At 41.2% G+C, this 24,726-nt stretch overlaps 1 protein-coding gene across 4 annotated transcripts in view; it reads left to right on the forward strand.

Moving 5' to 3' along the window:
• Nucleotides 1–24,181, forward strand: part of LOC128732874 (mitogen-activated protein kinase kinase kinase 15) — a 71,412-nt gene extending 47,231 nt beyond the window's left edge. For 3 of the 4 annotated variants that reach the window (XM_053826295.1, XM_053826296.1, XM_053826297.1), the window contains 7 exons: nucleotides 5,783–5,944; nucleotides 6,247–6,351; nucleotides 16,565–16,670; nucleotides 16,739–17,201; nucleotides 17,263–17,704; nucleotides 17,767–18,102; nucleotides 23,179–24,181. In XM_053826295.1, the coding sequence (XP_053682270.1) occupies nucleotides 5,783–5,944; nucleotides 6,247–6,351; nucleotides 16,565–16,670; nucleotides 16,739–17,201; nucleotides 17,263–17,704; nucleotides 17,767–18,102; nucleotides 23,179–23,491 (1,927 nt within the window). In that variant the 3' untranslated portion in view covers nucleotides 23,492–24,181. The remainder of the gene's footprint in view (nucleotides 1–5,782; nucleotides 5,945–6,246; nucleotides 6,352–16,564; nucleotides 16,671–16,738; nucleotides 17,202–17,262; nucleotides 17,705–17,766; nucleotides 18,103–23,178) is intronic. The other variant, XM_053826298.1, reaches the window with a different exon arrangement.
• Nucleotides 24,182–24,726: the final 545 nt, after the last annotated feature.

The following is a 24,726-nucleotide window of genomic DNA, read 5'->3' on the forward strand; positions in this document are numbered from 1 at the left end:
ACCGCTCTTCGCTTCCAGCTTTTGCTCCGTGAAATATCGTCCGCAAGTGCGGGCATGTCCTCCCTGAGTATCGTCAAATCCATAAAAACTACCGGTCTAATGTACTTTGTACTTTTTCAGCATCGTACGGTGGGCTATCGTTTGTTAGCGGATGGAAGCGTTTTGCGAAGGGCAAAGTAGACTCGATTTTCTGCTTAAATGCGCCGCAAGATTTCCTTATTTGTGTTAACCGCGGCCATTAGCGATTCCAACGGTTGCCGTCCACGAAAACTGCACGTTCGTCTTTTTGAGCCTCTACCAATCATGTATTTGGTCTGCGACGCATTTATTTATAGCCCAATCCTACTAGCCTCCGCTTTCAGTCTAGCGCAGATGGCCTCCGCCGTTGCGAAGTTTCGGCCTACAATATTAAAGTCCTCTGCGTAGCCAAGAAGTTTGCTATTTTCACTGAAAATTGAGTCTCTCGTTTCGATTTTGCTCGCCAGATCATCTTCTCAAGGACGATGTTGAAAAGCATGCAGGTTAAGCTGTTAACTTGTCTCGACTTTTGCCGCGCTTGGAAGGGACCCGATTCTATTGGCTCTAATAGTCTCTCCCAGCTAACGTCTACGTAGGACTACGTCTTACGGCAAGTTTTGAGATAGGGTGTCATTCCAAACAATCGAAAAATGCGAGCGTCACGAAAAACGATAGGTTTTGAGCGCTAATAGCTCAACGGTTTTCCGATCGATTTTCAATATTCTTACACCAATCAATCGGAAAATCTTCTAACAATTGACCCAAATGAAGAAAAGTGAGGATTCTTGATGTTGAACTATTGAAAAATTGAAAATAATGAACCTATGTTTTACCAGAATTCTCGCTTCGTGATTGGTTGTTGTAAATGACGTCGTCAAAGTAGAAACGCGTTTTCACGCTTCGACTTATAATTCAGTCAATTTTCAATAGATTTCCGAGATATTCACACCAATTGATCGGAAAATCGATTGAAAATATTGAAAATACAGAAAACTATTGATTTCCAATGCGCGTCATTGAAAAATTGAATTATTTTCATATTTTTGGCTTCCCTCGTCAGTGCTTCCCTAGCACGGATGACAGAAATATATACGATATAAGCTATGGGTTAAGCTTCCTTATGATTGTATTTAATTTACGCCCTATAGAATCCGATCGAAAATTGTTGAGCTTCAGCTGTTGCTGCTTCCCACGGGTAAGGCAACGAAGACATGCAAATTCACCAAGCGAGGTGTTGGAGCTGGAGCACTCGCTACCGTGAAGGAATATCTGGCTGCTAAAGTTCTGGAATTGGCAGGAAATATGCTGCTCGCGACAACAAAACGATCAGAATTATCGTCACTTGCAGCTGGCCATCCGCAACAGCGAAGAGTTGAACAAATTGCTGTCCGGTGTCACCGCTGCTCAGAGAAGTGTCGTTCCGAACATCCAAGCTGATTTGTTGCTGCCCAAGAAGATGGAAAAGAAGGCTTAAATTTCCAGTATATCACGTCGAAAAACCGTTCTTTTAAGAACGAAACATATGTTCATGAAGATTTAAGGAATTTTCACTCACTGATTTTAATTTCATTTAGTTTAGATTGATCTAATTGTTCGCTTCTTATCAAACAATTTTAACCGATCACCTCTCGCGCTTCTGTTCGCTGGTTGCTGCTGGACGCTGGTTGAGTTGGCCGTTTCGGAAGGTGAGAAGCAGCCAACAAATATACCAGCTCCAAGTAAATGTGTTCGATCAAGCGTCAAAGTGAATGAAACCATGGGTTTAATAAAATGAAAGAGTTTTAGTAACATCTTTTGCATTTTACCAACACAAATTTATCCATCACCAATGCTACAGTAATAATACGTAGCGTAATTTTTCTTTGGCAGCAAAAGGCGATCGACTCACTGGTTACTTTGCTCTTTTGTTCAGACTGAAATTGAAATGCTCTATTTTATTTAACGTAGATGATAGAATGAAGGACCATGAAAAATAGGTGTGGCCGATTCTTGCCGCTTGCTCTGGTACATAACACGTGGTAAACCGGCGAACAGCATTATTCGAACGCTAGCTGAGCTACTGTCAACATCGTTTGCCAGGGCAAACGGAAGTCACGTTCGACTCGAAATACGATACAATTATTAGCGCTATTTTACGCCACACACATGGTGTGAAAGACATATCAAGGTTTCTTCGCAAAAACCCGCCTAACGTAGTTCTACGCCAGCTACGCGGTTGTATCTGGGATGCAACCTTTCTGATTTTTATTATATTCTCTAAATCAACCAATGCATAGAAAAAATTCTGATCGATTAATGCAAATATCTCTAAAATCCATGGCTGAGTTATAAGCGTGCAAAACGTAACAACTTTTCGTTACATGTTCATTTCTCGTACTTCTAAAGTGCACCCCAGCATAGCAAGCAAAACCGTAGTTCTACGTTAAATTACCCTCTGTTGTCAATGATGAACTAAATGCAAGTACAGATGGCAACCCTGTCAGCCAGGCAGTTGAGAGTCTTGAGTGAGTAAAAAGTGGCGAGGTGAGCTACGGATTTTTCTTCTCATTGCTTTATGTATCGCTACCGTACCGAAGCGACGAGCACATAGAATGCGCAACGGGGGAAAAGCGAAAAATGAGAAAAACATTTTAATTCTTCAAATTTTGTCTTGAAGGGTTCCTGAAACTTCGGTTTCTCAAGAACCTAGTAAAGTTTAAAAAGTAATGTTATCAAAAAAATATCTGGAAGATTGGACATCTAAAATTTTCAAAATTTATTGAATTGATTAAAATGAAACTTTAAAAATTATCACTCCTTCACACTGATCGATTTATTGAATTTGAATTTTGTGCTAATTTCAATTCAAATATGTAAGCGGTTTTGCCTTATTGGTTTTATGTAGAACGTGGGTATATTTAGTGATGTCCGATTTTTTCAGTTAATCGATTAGTTAATAATCGATTACTTTTTAGGCGGCCAATAATCGACATCGATTAATCGGCGCTGCATAATCGATTAATCGAAATAATCGATTGGTTATAACCTTTACGTCCTGTAACGGGGCGGGATGGGTTTTGGGGTAGGGAGCAGTGACAACCTTCACTTAAGCGCCAGGCAAGGATTAACTTGCCGTGAAGGAGCGTGTTTAGCGATACAATCCCGGTACGGCTAGAATACCTCAGGGCAGGTCCATCAAACGCGCAACTATAAACTTACGAACGAAATGCCGACGAACCTAAAATCGGTTGAATCCGTTCGGCCGACTCAACAGGAGGACAAGAGTAACCATCGACTAGTGCAGTGTCCCCTAGGCATCCTACACTAACCTACCGGGGGCTAACTCGCGAACCGATCTGGGGGGGAGCACATTCGGGGACTCACACTTTCCGAGGACACATATCGTAGCAAACATTTCGAGGGTTAACAGATCTTCATTTACACGTTTGACTTAATCTAGTGGTTAGTTTTCTTCAATTTTTCTTACGGCCTGCTGCTTCTTGTCGACGAAGGGTCTCTGATATTCCAATGAACAGGTGACTGTGCTAGACTAGCGGTTTCGTAGACCGCTTACAGATAGCGCGTAGCAGATACGGGGTGGGTGGCAAATGGTGGAATGAATGTTTTAGTTCGACCGGGTCCGACATCCGGTAGCCGGTACGAACGGTGGTGAATCTACGGACAGTAAGGATTGCTTATGTGGTCGGTATAGCATACGGTTGGCTCTTCGGCGATCGGTTCCTACGATCGATGGTGTATAGGGCCACGGATGGTAGCAACTGCCTGCTCGCTCGGTGTGTTGCTCGGAGAATCGGATCACGCACTCATGGTCGACACGTGTTGAGGCCGACTGACGACGGTCGCGCTCTCAAGCCCTAAGGGAAGACCTCCGTTTGAAGGAGGGTGCTGGTGATCTTTTGCTTTGTTCCACTAGGTAATCTAACCTCGCTTTAGCGCCTATATTTTCTACCTGTGTTTTTTCCACTTTACTTCTACTTATTGTGTCTTTTCCGAATACTAGTTTACTTCACTTTTCGTCTTCTCATGTCTCACTTTGCGTCTTCTAACTTCTAGCTCTTTCCAATCTTGCGTGTCGTCTCTTAGGTGGTTGTTTTTAAAATCACTCATTCCCCAGACTGAAGTGCCTGTCAAGCACAGGACTTTACGACGGGAACGACGATTCAGCTTCGGCTAGTTTCGTCATGTTCCATCCGGTGGGCATTAGCAGGGTTTGTTTACTGTCCCGGTACCCTAACCTTTTTTCGGGGATAACGGCAGGTAACGCGAACAGGCTTTTAGTGATTTATTTATTTATTTATTTTATTCATTTTGTAACCTCGTTACAGTCCCCGACACAAAAAATAGCTTTGCGTCCCGTAGTACTGTCCACGAGTGTTTTGGAATGTGCAGTCAGACTTAGGCTAGTTACATAGAAATCGAGGAGACCGCATTTTTTGGTTTTTGTATAGAAAAAGACGAAGGGTATTACCCAGTTTTCTAAAAATTGCTTACAAAATTCCGTATCTGATAGACTGACAAATTTCGAATTATCTTTTGACGGTGGCACGGTTAATATCTAGATTAAGTTTAGGATGATTAAAAGCAAAGCCTTGGGGTTAAACATCCTTTCTAAGATTTGACCCATCTTTATCGACAGACTTCACAGCCAGCTATTAGAGTACAAGACAGTTCCCAGATAACACAAAATCATAATAGAATGTTCACATTAAAACGTTTTCATGTCAATTTAACATTGGAATTGCATAATGATTAGAGTATGTCAAATCGAAATGAATAATAAGTTGTTTTGCAGTCGTGCGTGTCTTCATATACAATTCATGACTGTGAATTATAAAGCAGGATAGACAATTGCAATATTTGATTATATCTTAATCATATATTCAGGAGTATTTAGTTGCGTGTTATGAAAACTGCGCAAAATAAAATTACAAATAGTTGTCAAAATTTTCGCACGTATATCGCCTCCACTTTGGTACATATATGTTCTTATATGGCGTGAAATATAACTTTTTCGTTCAGATATGATCTCGTATACCCCAGTTGCAATCGAGATATACAAACCAAATGGTTTACTGGGTTACGAGACTATTGCAACAATCCTACTGACTCTATCTAGGAGCACCGCCTAGCTGAGATTTGAATATATAACTACTGGTTTCTTAGATCAGCATCGTACCTCGAAACCAACGAACTGGTTGATTGCGTGTGGTTAATTTAGAAGGTAAGCGCCTGCCACTGTAATAATTAAATTTGTTAGGAATTGTCAAACAATAAAATTTTAAATAATCCGGCATAATCGATCGGCCAGTTAATCGATTATCTAATAATCGGAACATAAAGCAATCGATTAAAAATTAATCGATTATTTTAGCTCTTAATCGATTAGTTCGATTAATCGAGAAGTAATTGGACATCACTAGGTATATTCTAATTCTAAATTCAAATAATAAAGATTATTCAACAATCGACATTATATACTAACTTAATAACTGAAGCCAAAAGATTAACGCACATCTCTATATAGAACATCTTTGTCTCTAATGCCGAAAAATTGAACATCAAAATCGGATCGTAGTAGACCGGGAACGCAACATAAAATAGAACCAAGTTCGTTTGCGTCAAGTTCAGAATGGACATTTTCGCCATTTTTCTTTTCGTTTTTCGAAGATTGAGTAAAAGTGATTCTTATCGAGTATCATTTTTAAATATGTGAATGTAGAGCAAAGTAATGTGAAAATCTAAAATGTGATCATTCTCTTTGCAGCAAACACAAAAAGATGCGTGCTTCCATCAGCATTCCGAACTCCGTCAGCACGGCGGAATTTTCCCGCAGCGTCAGCATGCCGGTGGACCGGCACATCAGCAAAACTCTTACCTCCCAGCAAAGCTCGGCCAGTTGCAACACACCGACCAACTCGGAATCAGAGTAAGTTTCCTCTACCTACCTGGATTAAGAACTTTCCGTTCCGTTTCAAGATTCAAGTTTCAAGCAAACGAAAAGCTTCCATACCTAATAATAATTTGCTCATTTTTTAACCGCCTTATTTTCTCGATGTTGTGTTCTTTGTCTTGTTTTCTATGTTTTCTTCTGTTCATCATTGAACGTTCATTCAACGCGCGCTCATTCAACACAATAACCAACAACTACCTGCCTGCCTGCCTGCCATCACGACCAATAAACCAAAACCAAACCAAACCAAATCAAACAAAAATGCTACGCTACGATAGTGCACCGCCAACATTCGCCTCGACCCGGTCCGCGTCCATCCGGAAGAACAAGCATCTCGCCCATCTGACACCGATCCAAATGCCCAACCATCTCAGTAGCATCGGGTGAGTACCGTTGCGTTGGTCTGGTGGGTGGGTTCAGTCTCACTCACAGTTGCGTGTCGTGTGCCATCGAATTTGAGGTTAATTTTGTTACCTACCTGTATTTTTTTATTAATAAAAACGAAAAATTAGCGTTCAAAAAAGAAGCAAACAATCTCTGATTGTTGTCGCGAGCAACACTTATTTTGGCTAGAGATGGTCTTAGCCGGTGGTTTTCGTTGTTGCTCCAAAGTCAATTTTCCGACTAGGTCGTACTTTGAAATTGGATGTGATATTCACTCGTGCTGATTAACTAAATTCACTTCACTACTGTGGGAAACTGTTCCCAGGAAAACTTAACTTTATTGAAAAAGGTTACAATTGTCGTCTTAAAGCTACGCGTTGAATAATCGATGGATACTTATGTAAAGCATCCCAGAAAAATTTACTTATATACTATGTCCCTTTAGATACCAGACTTTTCTTCAAATATCCATAATTTTTATTTATTTTCCTTCTGGAGTCTAACGGGCGCTTATTCTAAAACACTATAATTGTTTGAACACTGCTCATTGCGTCCTAACGATAAAAAGAGAAAGAAATTCTAAATGCGACACATGGGAGTGGCTTAATCTTTCATGCCCTAAGCAGGTAGTCTAATCAGTACATAATCCCTGCACGAGATGGTTTTTCAGATTCCTTTTCATATTCTGATTTTCCTACTCCCGATCAGATGGATCGTTTTGCTGGCGTGTTTATTTTTTTTTTTTTACATCGTTGGCGCGTCTAGCTAAGCAGCTTGTTTGCTCTACCTCTGGAAGCGATAATGCCTCCAGCTAAGTTATTTATTTTTATCATTCCGCTCTAGCAGCGACATTCCGGGGCCCGTAAATCATCCTAGATTTACTAATTAATTTGTTGTATTTTTGGATATAAATATGCTTCGGGTGCAGCCGGCAGATCGGCCTCCCTTGGTGCACTTTCAATATGTAGACTTATTTCATTTGTTTCATTCTTTTGGGCCATTCTTCTCATTGAATCTCGGTGGGACAAGAAGCTCGTTAGTGAATCCCAAAATGATGCTATAAGTTGCCAACCGAGACCGTATATATCATATAATATACGTCCGTGCATAAAAGTATCAATTACAAATTTAATTATCCTACCAATCATGTATATTCCAATAAATGTAGAAGTTATATTCCCCAGCCAAGTTGACCAGGACATCAACTTGCTCCAATATTTTTCGATGACGTTTTCAACTATCCTACTTGAAACAAGCGCATCGAAACGAAATCCTTGAACATCGGGTCGCTGACCAACTAGGATTTTGTGTAATACGTTAGACGCTATACGTCTGTCTCCCTGTTCATATATCATATTCCTCATTTTTTCAACACTGTCCGCATCATATACTCCACTTTGCATAAGATTTGGTAGCGGCGTGTAGGACCATGTAGTAAGAATATCCGTTGCAAGCTGTAACGGAGCGGTAGTCTCTCGTATACGACTATCTGTGGTATACCATCTACCACCGATTCGAAATTTGGCAGGGAGTAAAGGTGTGCAATCAATTTGCGTCCCTCTAATTTGCAGAATTCTGGTCACAGGTGATATAAACATTGATTTGTTATTATAATTTACTGGTATCTCTTGATAGCAGTTTTCTTCCGACCTGGGCATTACGTAAACTGGTTTACACTCCAAAATGTGTAAAACTTCACCTGCTACAACGGCCGTATATCCGGACCGCTTAATTATACTAGAAACAAATTCCGTAGGATTTAATCGTGCTAATGTTAATCTTGTTTCCATTAGCGTTTTATCGACTTTACATATTTCAGTCATAACTGTATTGTAAAGTTCAGTCATGCTCTGACCAATATAATTTTCGACGATTGTTATTTTTGAGTTGAAGTATGTAAACAAGTCAAAATTTCTACCTGATGTAGATCGTCTAATAAAGGGAGAGTTGAAGCCAACTACTTCTACTATTAATATTCGTGGGTGATCAGTTGTAAAACCAACATTACCACAAATTTTCGTTTGCTCCCTAGCACGAATAGAAAACAAATTCGACTTGGAGATTGTGCTGTAGATAACATTCATCGCTTTACGACCTTCGTGTTTATTTTCGTTTTTAGTTTTGTTTACTGTACCCTCGTAAATAACTTCGAACTCAGTTTCTTCGCATTTTTTATTAAGGTTTACGTCCCAGGTGATGTATCCGTCTTCTGAATCTAAACATCGTCCTTGGGAATAAAAGCAATTTATACTGTTTCTCAAATATACAGTATCGCTTTCGAAGTCAACTGTTGCTACATAATCTTGTAACGTTATCTCATACTCGTAAAAAACCAATGCATTCTCCCATGTATATTCGGGTGTCCAATGTCTCCCGCCTACACAACTACTTCCAGAAACGGAACCCACAATGAGTTTCTCACCTCTAACTGTAGAGTTTCGTTTTAGTTCGCGAATCGTATGAGTGTCTGTAAGTGTCACTCTATTAAGTTGATGTGAAAGTCTACATTCTTCTGCAGTAAACTCTTTCACCATGTAAGCATAACCCCTCTCGAATTCAGATGTATGCGAATGCATACCACAATGCTTAATTCGGCGCTTCATTATCACCTTGCATTGGAATACATGTATTTCGCTTTTGACATTACGTTGCAAGACCTGTATTTGCACTTCTTCCGTCGTTAAATTGTTGGAAGGTGGAATACAAGATGCTACATCTAATAATGAATAACTCGTTAAGTTAACTTCAGGATTGCCGCAGTCATAAGCGATTAGCCCGGAACCTTCATAGGAAAACACGGATCCGAATGCCGCACATATAATGTAAATAAGCATAAGTAAATTACCCCACGTCCAGGGTCTAATTATAGCTTTTCTCTTACGCTTTGGTTCGGGTTTTGAAATTTGAGCTGCAATCCGTTTGACTTCGTCAAGATCAATGCATTTTCTCTTCCCATATTCGTATGGTTTAAATATTTCGGTTGGCGTTCTTTTTACTACACCAGCAAAGTTATGTTTATTGCCTGCACTTGACTTTACAGCATGCGGCTTCCTAGAACTTTGCTCTTCAAAATTTTGCTTTATTGTTTGTTTGAGTTCAACGCCCAAATTTTCTTCTCCTTTTGCGGTACCTCCCTCTTCACTCGGAGGGCTTACATCTAGTACGGCTAACTTAACAACGGGTCTTTTTAATATTCCTGTCGTCGTTCTGATTGTGGCCGAGCGAACCTTTTGGTCTTTGCCCGGATGTACTTCTATTACCATTCCCTTTTGCCACTTTGCTTTATGATGATCATCGGCTATCATTACGATGTCACCAACACGTATATTGCGAATCTCTTCTGTCCATTTGGATCTCCTTGCGATTGAAGGAAGATACTCATGTAACCAACGATCCCAATAATTTTTTGCTAGTAGTTGAACGCGCTTCCACTGTTGTCTTGACGCTTCCGCTTTGGAGGTGTCATTCAGGGAAGGTTCTGATTCCCCGGCGCATCCAAATAAAAAGTGGTTTGGAGTGAGTGGTTCATCATCAGTGGCGTCAAGTGAAATGGCTGTTAGTGGCCTACAATTTATTATAAATTCAATTTCTGCCAAAAGGTGTCTAAAGACGTGCTCAGGCATTGTTTCACTGGGCATTAAAGTCTTTATTTCGTACACCTGCCTCTCCCAGCATCCACCGTGGTGTGGAGAGGCTGGAGTATTAAAATGCCATTCAATTCCTTCAGTAGACAACCGACGTTGAAGTTTTTTCAGCTCATTATCTGCTCCAACAAAATTAGTTCCGTTATCGCTATAAAGGTGCTTAATTCTACCTCGTCTAGCTTGGACTGTAGTGAGGCACAATAAGAATGCATCTGCACTTAAGTTCTGTGCTACTTCTATATAAACAGCTCTAGTTGTCATACATGTAAATAGAGCTCCCCATCTTTTCTCCGACCGTCTATTAACCGATACGTTATATGGACCAAAATAATCCACTCCCGTATGTGTAAACGGCTTTACGAATGGTTGTAATCTACACTCGGGCAATGGTGCCATTTTAGGCGCCTTTGCTCTCGCAGATTCATTCTTACAACGCTGGCAACGATTTTTAATTTTTCTCATACCGGCGTCAATGTGAATGATATGATATTTCTGTTGGACTGCTGCTATAGCAGCCTTCATTTTCTTATGCTTGAAACGCTCATGTTGGTGTTTCAGTATTAACTCAGATACATGATGTTTATCTGGTAAAATGTAGGGATATCGAGCCGCATATGGAACAAATTTCGTATTTTTATAACGTGTTTCTGATCTCATTATACCGTTGTCTGCCACAAACGGCGTGAGAGTTCGAATCCTACTGCTTTTATCAACCGTTCCAGTAGTTTGCAATTCCACCATCTCATCAGGAAACGCATTCCATTGAGCGGTTCGAATCAAAAACTCTTCAGCTTGCTGCATATCAGAAGCGGTTATTATGTTATTAAAGGGTAAGTTTCGCCTTTTACTTTTAATAAATTGCGCGAACTTTTTAATTATGCAGAGTGCTCTTTTCAACCGATTCCAATCAGAGCACCAAGTAATACATAAAATATCGAACCGTGGCTTATCGATTTCCTTTAGCGTATACATGGGTCGTAATTCTTCATGACACGACTCTTTAATTGATATATCATTGAATTTCGTTGGCCATTCGGATTCCTTTAGTTTTAAAAAGGATGGGCCTTCTATAAATTTAGACTCTGATGAAATTACCTTTGTTCCTTCATCAGCAGGGTTTGATGCGGAATCTATATATCTCCATTGAGATTCCATTGTACTATCGAGAATCTCACTTACTCGATATTGCACAAACTGCTTATATTTTCTAACATCTGATTTTATCCAGCTCAAGACTGTTTTCGAATCAGTCCAAAAGATTGTTTTGTGGATAGTTAATCTTAACTCGCTTTGTACTGTGTTTAATAAACGAGTTCCCAAAACTGCTGCCTGCAGCTCTAGTCGCGGCACCGATATAATTTTCGTAGGCGCGACTCTAGCTTTGGCGGCGACTATAGTGACATCAGTTTGCAAATGTGACATAGTTCTCATATATATTACAGTTGCGTATGCCTTTAATGATGCGTCGCAAAATATATGAAGTTCTCTTCTAGATTCCTTTTGTTGAAGAGAGTAACATCTTGGAATACTCAAGTTCTCAAGTACCGATAGCTTTTTTATCCAGTTTTGCCAAGTTTTATTCAAATTGTCGGGAATTTTATCATCCCATTCAATACCAGTGCGCCACAAATCTTGCATTATTAATTTTGACTCTATCGTTATGTGAGATATGAGTCCTAATGGGTCATACACACTCATAATGAAAGACAAAACTTCTCTTTTCGTTGGTTCTAATGTGACTGCTTCAGGTATTTTTAATTTGTATTTAAATGTATCGGATTGTGTATTCCAATACATGCCCAATATTTTCTCGAAGTTTTGCTCTTCATCAAGAGAGACTTCTTTTATTGGCGATATTCTATCAGCCGGCAATTTGCTGAGTAGTTCTTTAGAATTTGAAACAAAGCCTCTTATTTTAAAGCTTGCCCCATCATGTATGCGAATTACATCTGAAACTATTCTTGTCGCATTAGTTATGTCATGGAAGCTATCTAGATAATCATCTACATAATGATTTCTGATAATTGCTTCTACTGCATCAGGACTTTCGCTTAAGAAGTTTTTCGCGTTTGTGTTCTTTACGAATTGCGCGCAAGCTGGCGAGCATGTCGCACCAAACGTCATTACTTGCATCTCGTAAACGTCCAAACGAACCTTGGAACTTTCCCTAAAGAGGATTCGTTGGGCTTGCCGATCTTCTTTTATTATTCCAACTCGATGGAACATCTCCTGAATGTCGCCTGAAATCGCGAATGGTGCTTCTCTAAAGCGTATCTTGATTCCTAAGGCTGATTCAGTCATATCTGGTCCTGATAGCAATTGAGAATTGAGGGAAACGCCCTCCATTTTTGCAGCTGCGTCGAATACTAGTCTTGGTTTCGGCGGCTGCTTATTTTTGTTTATAGTCACGAAGTGAGGGAGATAAAATGTTTTTGGAGTACTTTTCATATACTCTTCAACTGTTAATTTACGCATATATCCCTTTTCGACATATTCTTTTATCTTGGCATTATACCAATCTCTTAGCGTTGGATCCTTATCCATCTTTCTTTCTTGTATTAGAAGACGTCCCAACGCAGTTTTAAAGCTGTTTGGAAATTTCACGTCTTCATTTTTCCATAACAGGCCAATCTCATAGCCCTGGTTAGTTTTTGTTAAGGTGTTTTCCATTATTTTAATGGCTTGCTCATCCGCTTTCGGAATCAGGTTGCTTTGTGGGACTTTTACCCCAAAGGCTTCTGTTGAGAAGTAATTCGACATCATTTCTCTAATTGACTTCTCTTCTTCAATAACTTCATCTATGGAGAACAAGTTTTTGGTGTTAGTATTAACTTCGCTACCACCAAAAATAGTCCATCCCAATTTTGTTTGTTTGGCAATGGGCTCATTATTTCCCCTCGAGCGTTCTGCTATTGCCTTAAATAAATAAGCATGAGGTAGCCCCAATAGTATGGTGGGTACCGCTTGCTCATATGATCGCATATTTACATCACGAAGGTAAGGATATCGTGATTTTAATTGTTTCATATCTATTGATTGAACAGGTAAATTCAGTTCATCAACTGTTCTCATGTTTTTAATGGTAAAGATTTGTCCATTATCGGCTTGGACCTTAATTTGTATTACCTGACTATTCCGTTCTTCCTGGACTTCTCCATTGGTCCAGGCAAGCGTTAGCGGAACACATGAACCTGTTGCTTTAACATTATTTGCAACTTGTTCTTTGATCAAACTTACAGACGAACCTGTATCAAAGAAAGCGAATGTTTTATATTCGCAGTCTTCGCCGATTATTGTAATCGGCACTACTTGATAGTAGATAGTCTTGTTATTTTGCACAAGACAATTTACATTTTCAGGTTGTCTTCTTGACGTGTCTGAATTGTTGTTTCTTGTATTAAAGGGCGCGTGCAGCAATGGATGGTGCTTCAATGTGCAACCGTCAACACCACATGTTTTACCAATCTTGCAATCCTGCATTCTATGGTTGCTGTAATTACAACAAGAGAAACAAATTTTCCTTTCCCTTGTGAATTGCCTTCTTTTGTCAAGTGGCATCCTTTTAAAATTTAAGCAATCAGATAAACGATGATCGCCCTTGCAAGCAAAGCATCTGGACTGTTTATTACCGAGGAAATTCACCCGGTCTGGTCTTGTTCTTTCATAGTTAACGCCTCTTTCCGCGATTAACATGTTCGCAAGAGTTTCTTGTGGTTTCAACCACTTATAAAAATTTTCCAATGTTGGAGCCGTATAGGGGTTTTTAGGAGTTGACATGAGTCTCTCCTCATTAAGGTGCATCAACCATTTTTGATGCAATGTTGTTGGTAATTTAAAGGCCAAGTCTTTAATCAGACGTTGGTCATTTAAATATTCCTCTCTATTTAAACTTTTCATAGTTATTACCAGGTTTCCAATCCCTGATATAAAATCGACTACCGTTTTAGGCATTTCTAATCGTGGAGCCTTTAACGAAAGTACTTCTTTTAATAAGCCATTATAGACCATTTCGGAACTGCCGAAATGTTCTTCTAATTTATTCAAAATTATTCCGACGTTGGCGGAATCCAACAGGAGTGCACTGACTAATTTCAATGCATTTCCTTTGAGACTTTTTTGCAGTCTATACAAATTTTCCAAATCGGAAAAATTACCTTTATTCGTGGTTTCGATAAAGGTTTGTTTAAATCTGGGCCAAAGATTATATGCCCCATCAAAATATGGCAAGTCAATCATCGACTGTTTCATCAAGAAATTGTCAGTTGATGAATGCTTCTCGACATTAATTTCTTTTATTTTGTTAATAATTTCGTTAAATGCCTCGACATGCGAGCTGTCGGGAGTTTCTAATCGAGAAATCTTCTTGTCCCTACTCGAGATCTCGTCGTAGAGTCTCTTACATTTAAAACAAATCCACGGCTCCTTTTCGCCGGGAGTGTGATCTAATCCCGCGCATGACACGTGGAACCAGCGATCACATTCGTCGCAGGCTACCAACGTGCCGATGCTATCGGGTTTTTCACAAAGACGGCAATTGCCGTTTTTATTATTTACTAAAATTTTGTGCATTTTCACTCACCAGATGTTTTTCTTTGCCTTTGCCTGTGTCTGCTGTGTTTGTTGATTCTAGGGTTCACCGACCGTTCGTCGATGCGGTTGCCACCAGCTGATTCCCGATGCTGCTACGCTGCTGCTTCGGTTCACCGACCTTTTGCCACCGACTGGGTGCCGATGTGTTGGAATCACCGACCGCCTGTTGGTTGGAGTGTCACCGGCCTATTTGAGCGCCGATGTTTCGGATTACACTAGTCGCCTACTAGTGACTCAAGCTAGCCCACTAGACTTGAGCTTTTGGATAGCACCGACCTTCCGTCGGTTGGGTTGCACCGGCCTCCTTGTGTGCCGGTGTTTTTTCGGATCACACTAGCGCCTGCTAGTGACTCAAGCAGCTCACTGAACTTGAGATTTTAGATAGCACCGACGCCTGTCGGTAAATATCACCGGTCTCCTTGCTGACCGACGATTACAATGGCACTAGCGCCTGCTAGTGACTCAAGCAGCTCACTGAACTTGAGATTTTAGATAACACCGACGCCTTCTGTCGGTTGGGTTGCACCGGCCTCCTTGTGTGCCGATGTTTTTTCGGATTGCACTAGCGCCTGCTAGTGACTCAAGCAGCTCACTGAACTTGAGATTTTGGTTAACACCGACGCCTGTCGGTAAATATCACCGGCCTCCTTGAGCGCCGACGATTACAATGGCACTAGCGCCTGCTAGTGACTCAAGCAGCTCACTGAACTTGAGATTTTAGATAGCACCGACGCCTTCCGTCGGTTGGGTTGCACCGGCCTCCTCGTGTGCCGGTGTTTTTTCGGATTACACTAGCGCCTGCTAGTGACTCAAGCAGCTCACTGAACTTGAGATTTTGGATAGCACCGACGCCTGTTGTCGGTAGATATCACCGGCCTCCTTGAGCGCCAATGATAGCGGGTGCTGCCCCAAACTGGTAGAAGTCGTCCCGTCTTTTGCCTGCTTGCTTGCAGCAGGTCTTTTTTAATTACCCTTGTGCGGGCCAACAATTGTCACTTCTACCCTTGTGGTAGAAGTCGACTCAAAACAGTCAGCTTTCTGACTGAAATTGCGAGTATTATTTTCCTCGACTTAGTGCCTGTACGCTTGCGACAGGTCTTTTTTTTTTTTACTTTCTTACCCTAGCGCGGGTCAAGAATTGTCACTTCCACCGCCAGTGGCAGAAGTCGACACAAAAATTCAACCAAACAGTCTGGTTGGAAGCTTCCTGGTTTTATTCCGTGAGTTCGCCTTCCTTACTATCCTCTCTGGAGCCACCATTAAATGTTGTCGCGAGCAACACTTATTTTGGCTAGAGATGGTCTTAGCCGGTGGTTTTCGTTGTTGCTCCAAAGTCAATTTTCCGACTAGGTCGTACTTTGAAATTGGATGTGATATTCACTCGTGCTGATTAACTAAATTCACTTCACTACTGTGGGAAACTGTTCCCAGGAAAACTTAACTTTATTGAAAAAGGTTACAATTGTCGTCTTAAAGCTACGCGTTGAATAATCGATGGATACTTATGTAAAGCATCCCAGAAAAATTTACTTATATACTATGTCCCTTTAGATACCAGACTTTTCTTCAAATATCCATAATTTTTATTTATTTTCCTTCTGGAGTCTAACGGGCGCTTATTCTAAAACACTATAATTGTTTGAACACTGCTCATTGCGTCCTAACGATAAAAAGAGAAAGAAATTCTAAATGCGACACATGGGAGTGGCTTAATCTTTCATGCCCTAAGCAGGTAGTCTAATCAGTACATAATCCCTGCACGAGATGGTTTTTCAGATTCCTTTTCATATTCTGATTTTCCTACTCCCGATCAGATGGATCGTTTTGCTGGCGTGTTTATTTTTTTTTTTTTACATCGTTGGCGCGTCTAGCTAAGCAGCTTGTTTGCTCTACCTCTGGAAGCGATAATGCCTCCAGCTAAGTTATTTATTTTTATTCCGCTCTAGCAGCGACACTGATTAATGGTACTTGGTTTCAGGAATCTCGCCGAAACTCCATCGCTGGAAATTGAATCTATTGATCCGGTTCCGGCTGGCTTTCAGTTGAATCGGAGGAGCTCCTCCGGAGGGCTGCTCTCACCGGAGGTGAGTTTTCTCTCTTGTTGTTGTACATATTAGTACAAAGGTAATTTGGACTGTCCCGTTTTTGGTAGGTTGAACTCTCATCCAGTTCGAGCAAATCACCACTCGGTGCGGACGCCAGCGAAAGCGACGGGTTCTACTTGCTCAAAAAGGACTCGCAGCGGCGGGCCACCCTGCACAAAGTGCTCGAGCACGATGAGCGCAAAATCTGTCAGGTTTGGATGGAGAAAATCGTTTCGGACCGGAAGGAGGCCGTGGTCATTAGTTTGTCCCATCTGGAAACGCTGATCAAAGCCCTCCGGACGTACATCACCGAGCAGAAGAAGGAACAGCTGGAGGCCGTCATCAGTGGGCTGAAGAAGAGCTTGGACTTCGACTCGACCGCGATCGATCATCTGCACCTGGCGATGTACTCGTTCCAGGATGCGGTCATAACGGTGCTGCGGTCGCACAATATTAAGCCGCACTGGATGTTTGCGTTGGATAATTTGGTTAAGAGTGCCGTGCAGGCGGCCATCATGATTCTTTCGCCTGGTGAGTTCTTTGTTCCTTTTAAAAAAGGAACTGATTTGAATGAAATTATCTTCTTGCTTAGAGTTGGGTCGAAATTTGGCGGGACAATTCCACAACGAAGAGGACGATGACGAGGATGACGATGCCAACGAGATGCATGGTGGTGGTGGTGGGGCTCGAAATAGGGGCGGCGGAGGTGGAATGCGTGGCGATCGGGCACAGGCTGTCGATGACGACGATGACGATGGGGAACTTTCGACGTCCGGCGTTGGAACGGTTAATTCCGTGACACTGGCGAAGCCAGCTAAGGTGAGCCGTGCCAAGGCGGCCAGCGATCAGATAACGGCACTGCGTGCCGAAAACATAAGACTGATGGAAGATCTGTATGAATCTCACAAGACGTACCATGGCATTTTCAAAACTGCTCTCGAGGGCCAATCCACCAACGCGGAGATGGTGCGAACGCTGGCAGCGCAGCTGGTCTCGGTGACTGGCGCTGGTCGGTACGACGGAGTTTCCCAAGGGTAGGTTCGGAAAAAAATATCCCTTTTTAGAATTTTTACTAGAAATGATTGTTAATTTTTAGTTATGCCAGCGATCTAACGGACAGTCCGGGCGTAACGGACGAAACAGACGCAGCCAACAACAATTTTCTTCGGCCAGCTCCGCTGCGAAGCTTGTCGCGCAACGCACAGGACCGTCGGGTGGCCCCAGTTCGGGTTGCAACCCCGCCTGCCAGAGCTCCACAGCAGGACCGAGCTAGATCGACTGCCAACCAAGTGCTCGACGCCCGGCTGGACGAGTGGCTTGTGCAGAACGGTTTCGGTGCAGCCATCCGAGACGTTATTCACGGCGAAGATTTCAGCTACGAAGATTTCGTCTACGACATGGATCAGGAAGATCTGCGTCGTATCGGACTGAGGTGAGTGAATGTTGCCCATGGAAGCCATCTGGAGTTTTTTCTTTTGTTTCTTAGGACTACGTCTTTCAGGAAGGTAACTGTTATAGGAGATAATTCCAAAAAATCTTTCACGAAAAGTGGTCAGGTTTTGAACGCTAATAACTTAGTGGTTTCCCGAACGATTTTCAATATTCTTACACCAATCGATTGGAAAATCTTCTAAGAATTGGCCCAAATGAAGAAAAATATGGATTCTTGATGCTGAACTGTTGAAAAATTGAAAATAATGAATCTATGTTTTATCAGAATTCTAGCTTCGTGATTGGTTGGAAGATTCTTTACGATGATCTAAACCTATACCAATTTGATATCTGTGCTTGGGAAGTACGCCAGAAAGAGTGACAAAGCCCCCTCGTGCCAACAGATTTCTTACGAACGCGATTAAACCTAGTCCAATCTAGTCAATCTGTCTATCACACTCCAGCCATACGGGTGGAGTGTCATTTTACGAAAGTAAACGACTAATGTGGAAAGTAATTTCCAATGAATCAGAATCTGGAAACTGGTTTTTAAGTATTAATGTACTTCGTGGAGAAATGGCAGATATTTATGCAGGTGTCTATCACTCACCAAATGCTGCAAATGCAGCTAGTAACCTTAGCGATTCTCTTGAACAAAGTGTGGAAAGCATGATTCGAGAAAAGGAAGTAATCGTATCTAATCAATGTGAGTGGTATACAGCTGAACTAGCCAAATTGAAAGCCGATCGCGACCAGGTCTTAGTGAAGTCTAGCAGGACTGGACAGTTACGACATTGGAACGAATATAAGCGAATGAGAAACCGGTATGTAGCGGCTATAAAGCAATCCAAGCGAAGAATCATACAAAATGAGTTTGAATCCTGTCGAGGCGACTCGAAAAAGTTATGGAAAACTTTGAAGAAGCTAATTAAACCCTCTAGTAGCCATCCAAATGTTGTCTTTGATATCAATGAGCCAAAATTATCAAACGAAATTATTGCAAATAAACTTCGTGAATAGCGTGATCGAATTGCATGACAGTATTCCAGTATCGAGTGCTACTAGATGCAATGACAACAGACAGACAAACCGGCATTGTGGAGTATTTCATCAGGTTTCGATGGCTAAACTGATAAAGATTGTTGAATAACCTGAAAGTGTGTGGCGGCGTGAAAAACGTGAACACACGCGTTATGTGGGATGCTTTTGAAGTTATAAAAAACCCACTACTGTCAATGGTTAACAAATCCAAGGAGAGTTTCCTAGTGCGTGGAAAACATCACTAATTGTACCGCTTCCGAAAGTTTCTAATTCGAAAAATCCCGCAGACCGACGACCGATAAACATGTTACCATTATACGAGAAGGTATTGGAAGTAGTCGTGAAGGAACAATTAGATGAATTTCTGGACGAAAATGAAATACTGCTTAACGAACAATCCGGCTTTCGAAAGAAGCACTCGTGTGAAACATCACTTAATATATCTATACCTATAAAGAAGGATTTCTGTCTGTCTGTCTGTCTGTCCGTATGTTCCTTATAGAATCGAAAACTACTGAACCAATCGGCATGAAAATAATAAAATATGCATGTAGAGGTTTTTTGGGGCCAGGAAAGGTTTTAGTGATGGTTAGAAACTCCTCCCCACACTAAGAGGGGGGGCTCCCATACAAATGAAACACAAATTTCTGCATAACTCGACAACTAATCAAGCAAATAGAACAAAATTTGGCATGTGGGTGTTTTCGGTGACAAGAATTTATTCTATGGTAAATTGAGACCCCTCCCCTCTTTATAAGGGGAATTATAACTCCTCTCCTCTTTAAAAGGGGGGGCTTACATACAAATTTCCTCATAACTCGAGAACTAATCAAGCAAATGGAACCAAATTTGGCATGTAAAGGTTTTCGAGGGCAAGAATATTTTCTATAGTAAATTAGGACCCCTCCCTACTTTAAGAGGGGGGGCTCCTGTACCAAAGAAACACAATTTTCCTCATAACTCGAGAAGTAATTAAGCAAATGGAACCAAATTTGGCATGTGGGTGTTTTTGGAGACAAAAATTTTTTCTATGATGAATTGGGACCCCTCCCCGTTTTAGGAGGGGGGATTCTATACACATGAAATACAAATTTCCTCATAACTGAAGAACTAATCAAGCAAATGGAACAAAATTTGGCATGTGAAAGTTTTCGAGGGCAAGAATATTTTCTATGGTAAATAAGGACCCCTCCCCACACTAAGAGGGGGGGCTCCCATACAAACGAAATACAAATTTCCTTATAACTCGAGAACTAATCAAGCAAATGGAACCAAATTTGACACGTGGGTGTTTTTGGAGACAATTTTTTTTTCTATGATGAATTGGGACCCCTCCCCTCTTTAGGAAGGGGGGCTCCTATACAAATGAAATGCAAATTTCCTCATAACTCGAGAATTAATCAAGCAAATGGAACCAAATTTGGCATGTGAAAGTTTTCTAGGGCATGAATATTTTCTATGGTGAATTAGAACCCCTCCCCACTTTAAGAGGGGGGGCTCCTATACAAACGAAATACAAATTTCCTCATAACTCGAGAACAAATCAAGCAAATGGAACCAAATTTGACACGTGGGTGTTTTTGGAGACAATTTTTTTTCTATGATGAATTGGGACCCCTCCCCTCTTTAGGAAGGGGGGCTCCTATACAAATGAAATGCAAATTTCCTCATAACTCGAGAATTAATCAAGCAAATGGAACCAAATTTGGCATGTGAAAGTTTTCTAGGGCATGAATATTTTCTATGGTGAATTAGAACCCCTCCCCACTTTAAGAGGGGGGGCTCCTATACAAACGAAATACAAATTTCCTCATAACTCGAGAACTAATCAAGCAAATGGAACCAAATTTGACACGTGGGAGTTTTTGGAGACAAAAATATTTTCTATGGTGAATTAGGACCCCTCCCAACTTTAAGAGGGGGTGCTTCTACACAAATGAAAAACAAATTTCCTCATAACTCGAGAACTAATCAAGCAAATGGAACCAAATTTGACATGTAAGTGGCTTTGGACGCAAGATTTTTTTCTATGGTGAATTGAGACCCCTCTCTTCTTTAGAAAGCGTGTTATGGCCCATCTCCCCTTTAAGAGAGTGGGCTTCCATACAAATGAAATGCAAATTTCCTCTTATCTCGAGAACTAATCAATCAAATAGAACCAAATTTGGCATGTGGGAGTTTTAGATGGCAGAAATTTTTTCTATGGTGAATTACGATCCCTTCCCCTTTTAAGAGAGGACCTCCCATACAAATGAAATTCAAATTTCCTTATAACTTGAGAACTAATCAAGCAAATGGAACCAAATTTGGCATGTGGGAGATTTTGGAGTCTTGAATTTATTTTACGATAGTTAGAGACCTCTCACCCCTGTGATAGGGGGATATGGACTCTCATACAAATAAAACAGAAATTTTTGCGAAACTCAAAAACTAATCGAACTCGAGAAATTCGAGACTCTTCCATAAAACATTAGTCAATACAAGACCACAAAAACTATCTATAGCAACACTAGATCATTCAGGACGAGACGGTCGCGAGTGTTGCCGGTGACCCGCCGTCGGAAGCGCCGCCCACTGGGGGGCTTGCAAAACTCGAGATTGTGACAAAGATCATCCGAAATTCAGGATTTATGTACAACACAGGTTAATTTGTGGCAATACGAAGTTTGTCGGGTCAGCTAGTGTTATATAAAGCGATAGTGGCCCCACATTTTGAATATTGTGCGTCAATTCTATTTTCGGCAAACAAACAGCAGAAAAGAAGAATGCAACTGATTCAAAACAAGGTAATGCGTCTCATTCTTGGCTGTGATAAGTTAACACCGATACTTGCAATGAGACAGTGTATGCAGTGGTTGTCTGTTGAGCAGAGAGTTTTGTACTGTACACTTGTGTTAGTTTTCAAGATAAAGAACGGTCTTACTCCAAACTACCTAACGGAAAACGTGAGATATGGCTCAGACGTACATTCGTATAACACAAGGAGAGCGCCTGATATTCGTCTGCCAAGATATACAATGGCATCAACGCAACATTCGTTGTTCTTTAAAGGTTTTAAAGCCTTTAATAATTTACCTGGAACACTAAAGACAGAAATAAACCGGACGACGTTCAAGAGAGAATGTTTAAATTTGATAAAAGCAGGTCATTTAACGTAATATTTTAGGCAGATACGCATTAAAACCTACGAGGGTGGCTGTTACGGGGCATGAGTCATGGCGTTAGATGTTTCCTAATCGGGTCACGTCTCGCTAGGTACGTGCCTAAATGGAGGAAATTGTGTAGAAGAAAGAGTAGCTACGCTGAAGGTGATAATGATACTGGTCAGTTGGCTAAGGTCAAGGCAAGTTAGTCTGCTAAGGCAGAACCGTTTCCTGTTGTTTGCAAAGGTGAGACAGGTAAAATATGAACAGTACTAGGCAGACTATGATTGTGGTTATTGTGAGTAGCAATACTGTGATGGACATACGCGGGAGAGCGACGCAACAAGTCAGACCGATTAGAAACAAAAGAGCATGAGATGAGAATTTGAGCGCAAATGATAGAGAAACAGGATTTCAAAATATCCAAGAGATATATCGTCCCTCCCACTCCAAAGAGGCGTATGGGATGGTGGCAGGACCAAGAGGTCAAGGGGCATCACTAGAAAAAAAAAATTTGTTGTCTGTGTTAGGGAAGTGTGCCAGAAAAAATGACACTAGTTCGTTGTCCCAACAGATCGCAAATTCTTTACTGCGAGACGATTAAACCTAGGCGAATTTGATATCTGTGTTGGAAAAATGTGTTATAATATGACTGTATGAATACGCATGCTTGCCGTTTCATTAGAAGTGTAGTGAAAAGATGTGCCGTTGATAAAATAGGATTGAATTGTTAAAGTCCCTTCAATGTGATCATGGATACAGGATGATGATGATTACAAGCATGGATACATGCTACTATCACTACAAATAGACTTACGTAGTCCTGCGTCACCTATATATGCGGTCGTGTCTTGTACACAACCCCTCTGATTTTTTACTTTCTACCCTTTCAGAATCGGCATGGAAGTGCGCCTGTGGCGCGCAATCCGTACCCATCGCGTGGCTCATCCGCGCACCGCCTGGCCGGCGCTTCCGCTGGACGCCCTACACCACAATCCGATACTGCAATCTCCACTGTCCACGCATTCCTCCTCGTCACTGGCCACGGTTTTGCTCACTAATGGCACCGATCAGCAGGACCACTTCCAGCGTCCTCAGCAGCCCAAACCGATCTCCAACTCGAGCAGCTACGACTCGAGCCACTCGGCCGGCACGGCCGCCTCGTCGTCCGACTACGATTCCTGTCCGGGGATGGATTCCTCCTGAACCGACGGGGGGGCTAAGCGTCGAAAATTGCAGTAACAATAACAACGATCAACCCAGTCCAGTGATTGTCGCGCACTTGCTCGTAAGCGTGCACGCCAAGACGCTAAGGTAAGAGACTCCTCCCAAAAAAGTTTCAAACGACATAACAATTACGTACGTACGAACCTACGTAAGGTAGCATTCTCTCTTGAGCCGGGAGGGGAGACAAACCAACAAGTAATTAAGTTAAAACAAACAACAGATAATCAAATTAACTACAATCAAAACTGTTCGAAGCCAAGCTTTCCTTCCTTTCTCTTCTAAGTAGAAGTAGATTTGTTGTCTCCTTTTTTTGTTTAGTTTGTTCAACTTTCTCCACTATTATTTTGAACATTTTCCTCTTCTATTTTCGTCCACTTTCTACCTACTTGTGCGCTATTGCTAGTTTGTTGATATTATGGTAAGATATATTAATCTTGTTAAAAGTGAAACACTATTAAATAGAGTAGAATGTAAGGGCCAGCGAATAGTGCGCTAGTGATTGCCATATATTTTGTTATCGCTTTATTACGTGTTATGTCGACAGAGGACATAAAATTGATCAGCAATATTCTTCACAAGCAAAAACAAACGAACAATCTTTACAAACTATTTCGTTTCGAGTGATAACACCAACAAAAATAGCAACAACAACAATAAAGTGGGGACGCTTTTGACGATCCCTCATGTGCCTGTTGTACAAAGTGCGTCTTCTTCATTTTAGTTTGCTCAATTTGGCTACGGTAATATCACAGTCCGATTTAGTAGTGATTCAGCAAAGTGAATTAATTGAATAAATAAAACCCAAAGGCAAAGCCTCTAACTTTATTGTTTGCATTTCCTGTCGAACAAAGAGTGGACAGTTCGTGATTTGTTTCTATTCTGTGTTTAGTTTCTTGTGTAACATATATTCTTTACCTTGTAGTTTTCTGTTGTAACTTTCTGTATGCTCTGATGTAGCTTGTAACTGTTAGTATACTCTTAATAAATCTTAGAGTGTGATTAACATGTGTTGAACACCAACAGAAGTACAAAGAACTAGTGAGAAGTTCCGCATCAAGAAGAGGCGCGGATTAGTTCTGACCATCAAGGAAAAAATAGAGGTTTCCGGGGTCAATCGCATATGATTTGAAGCAGAAGACCCACCCACAAATTATCGGACGAGATTGCACTGTATCAAACAGGATTAGGTAAGTCGTGACTATTGGTTTGCGAAT

Source organism: Sabethes cyaneus, chromosome 1, assembly GCF_943734655.1.
Source record: "Sabethes cyaneus chromosome 1, idSabCyanKW18_F2, whole genome shotgun sequence".
NCBI classification, from domain to species: domain Eukaryota; kingdom Metazoa; phylum Arthropoda; class Insecta; order Diptera; family Culicidae; genus Sabethes; species Sabethes cyaneus.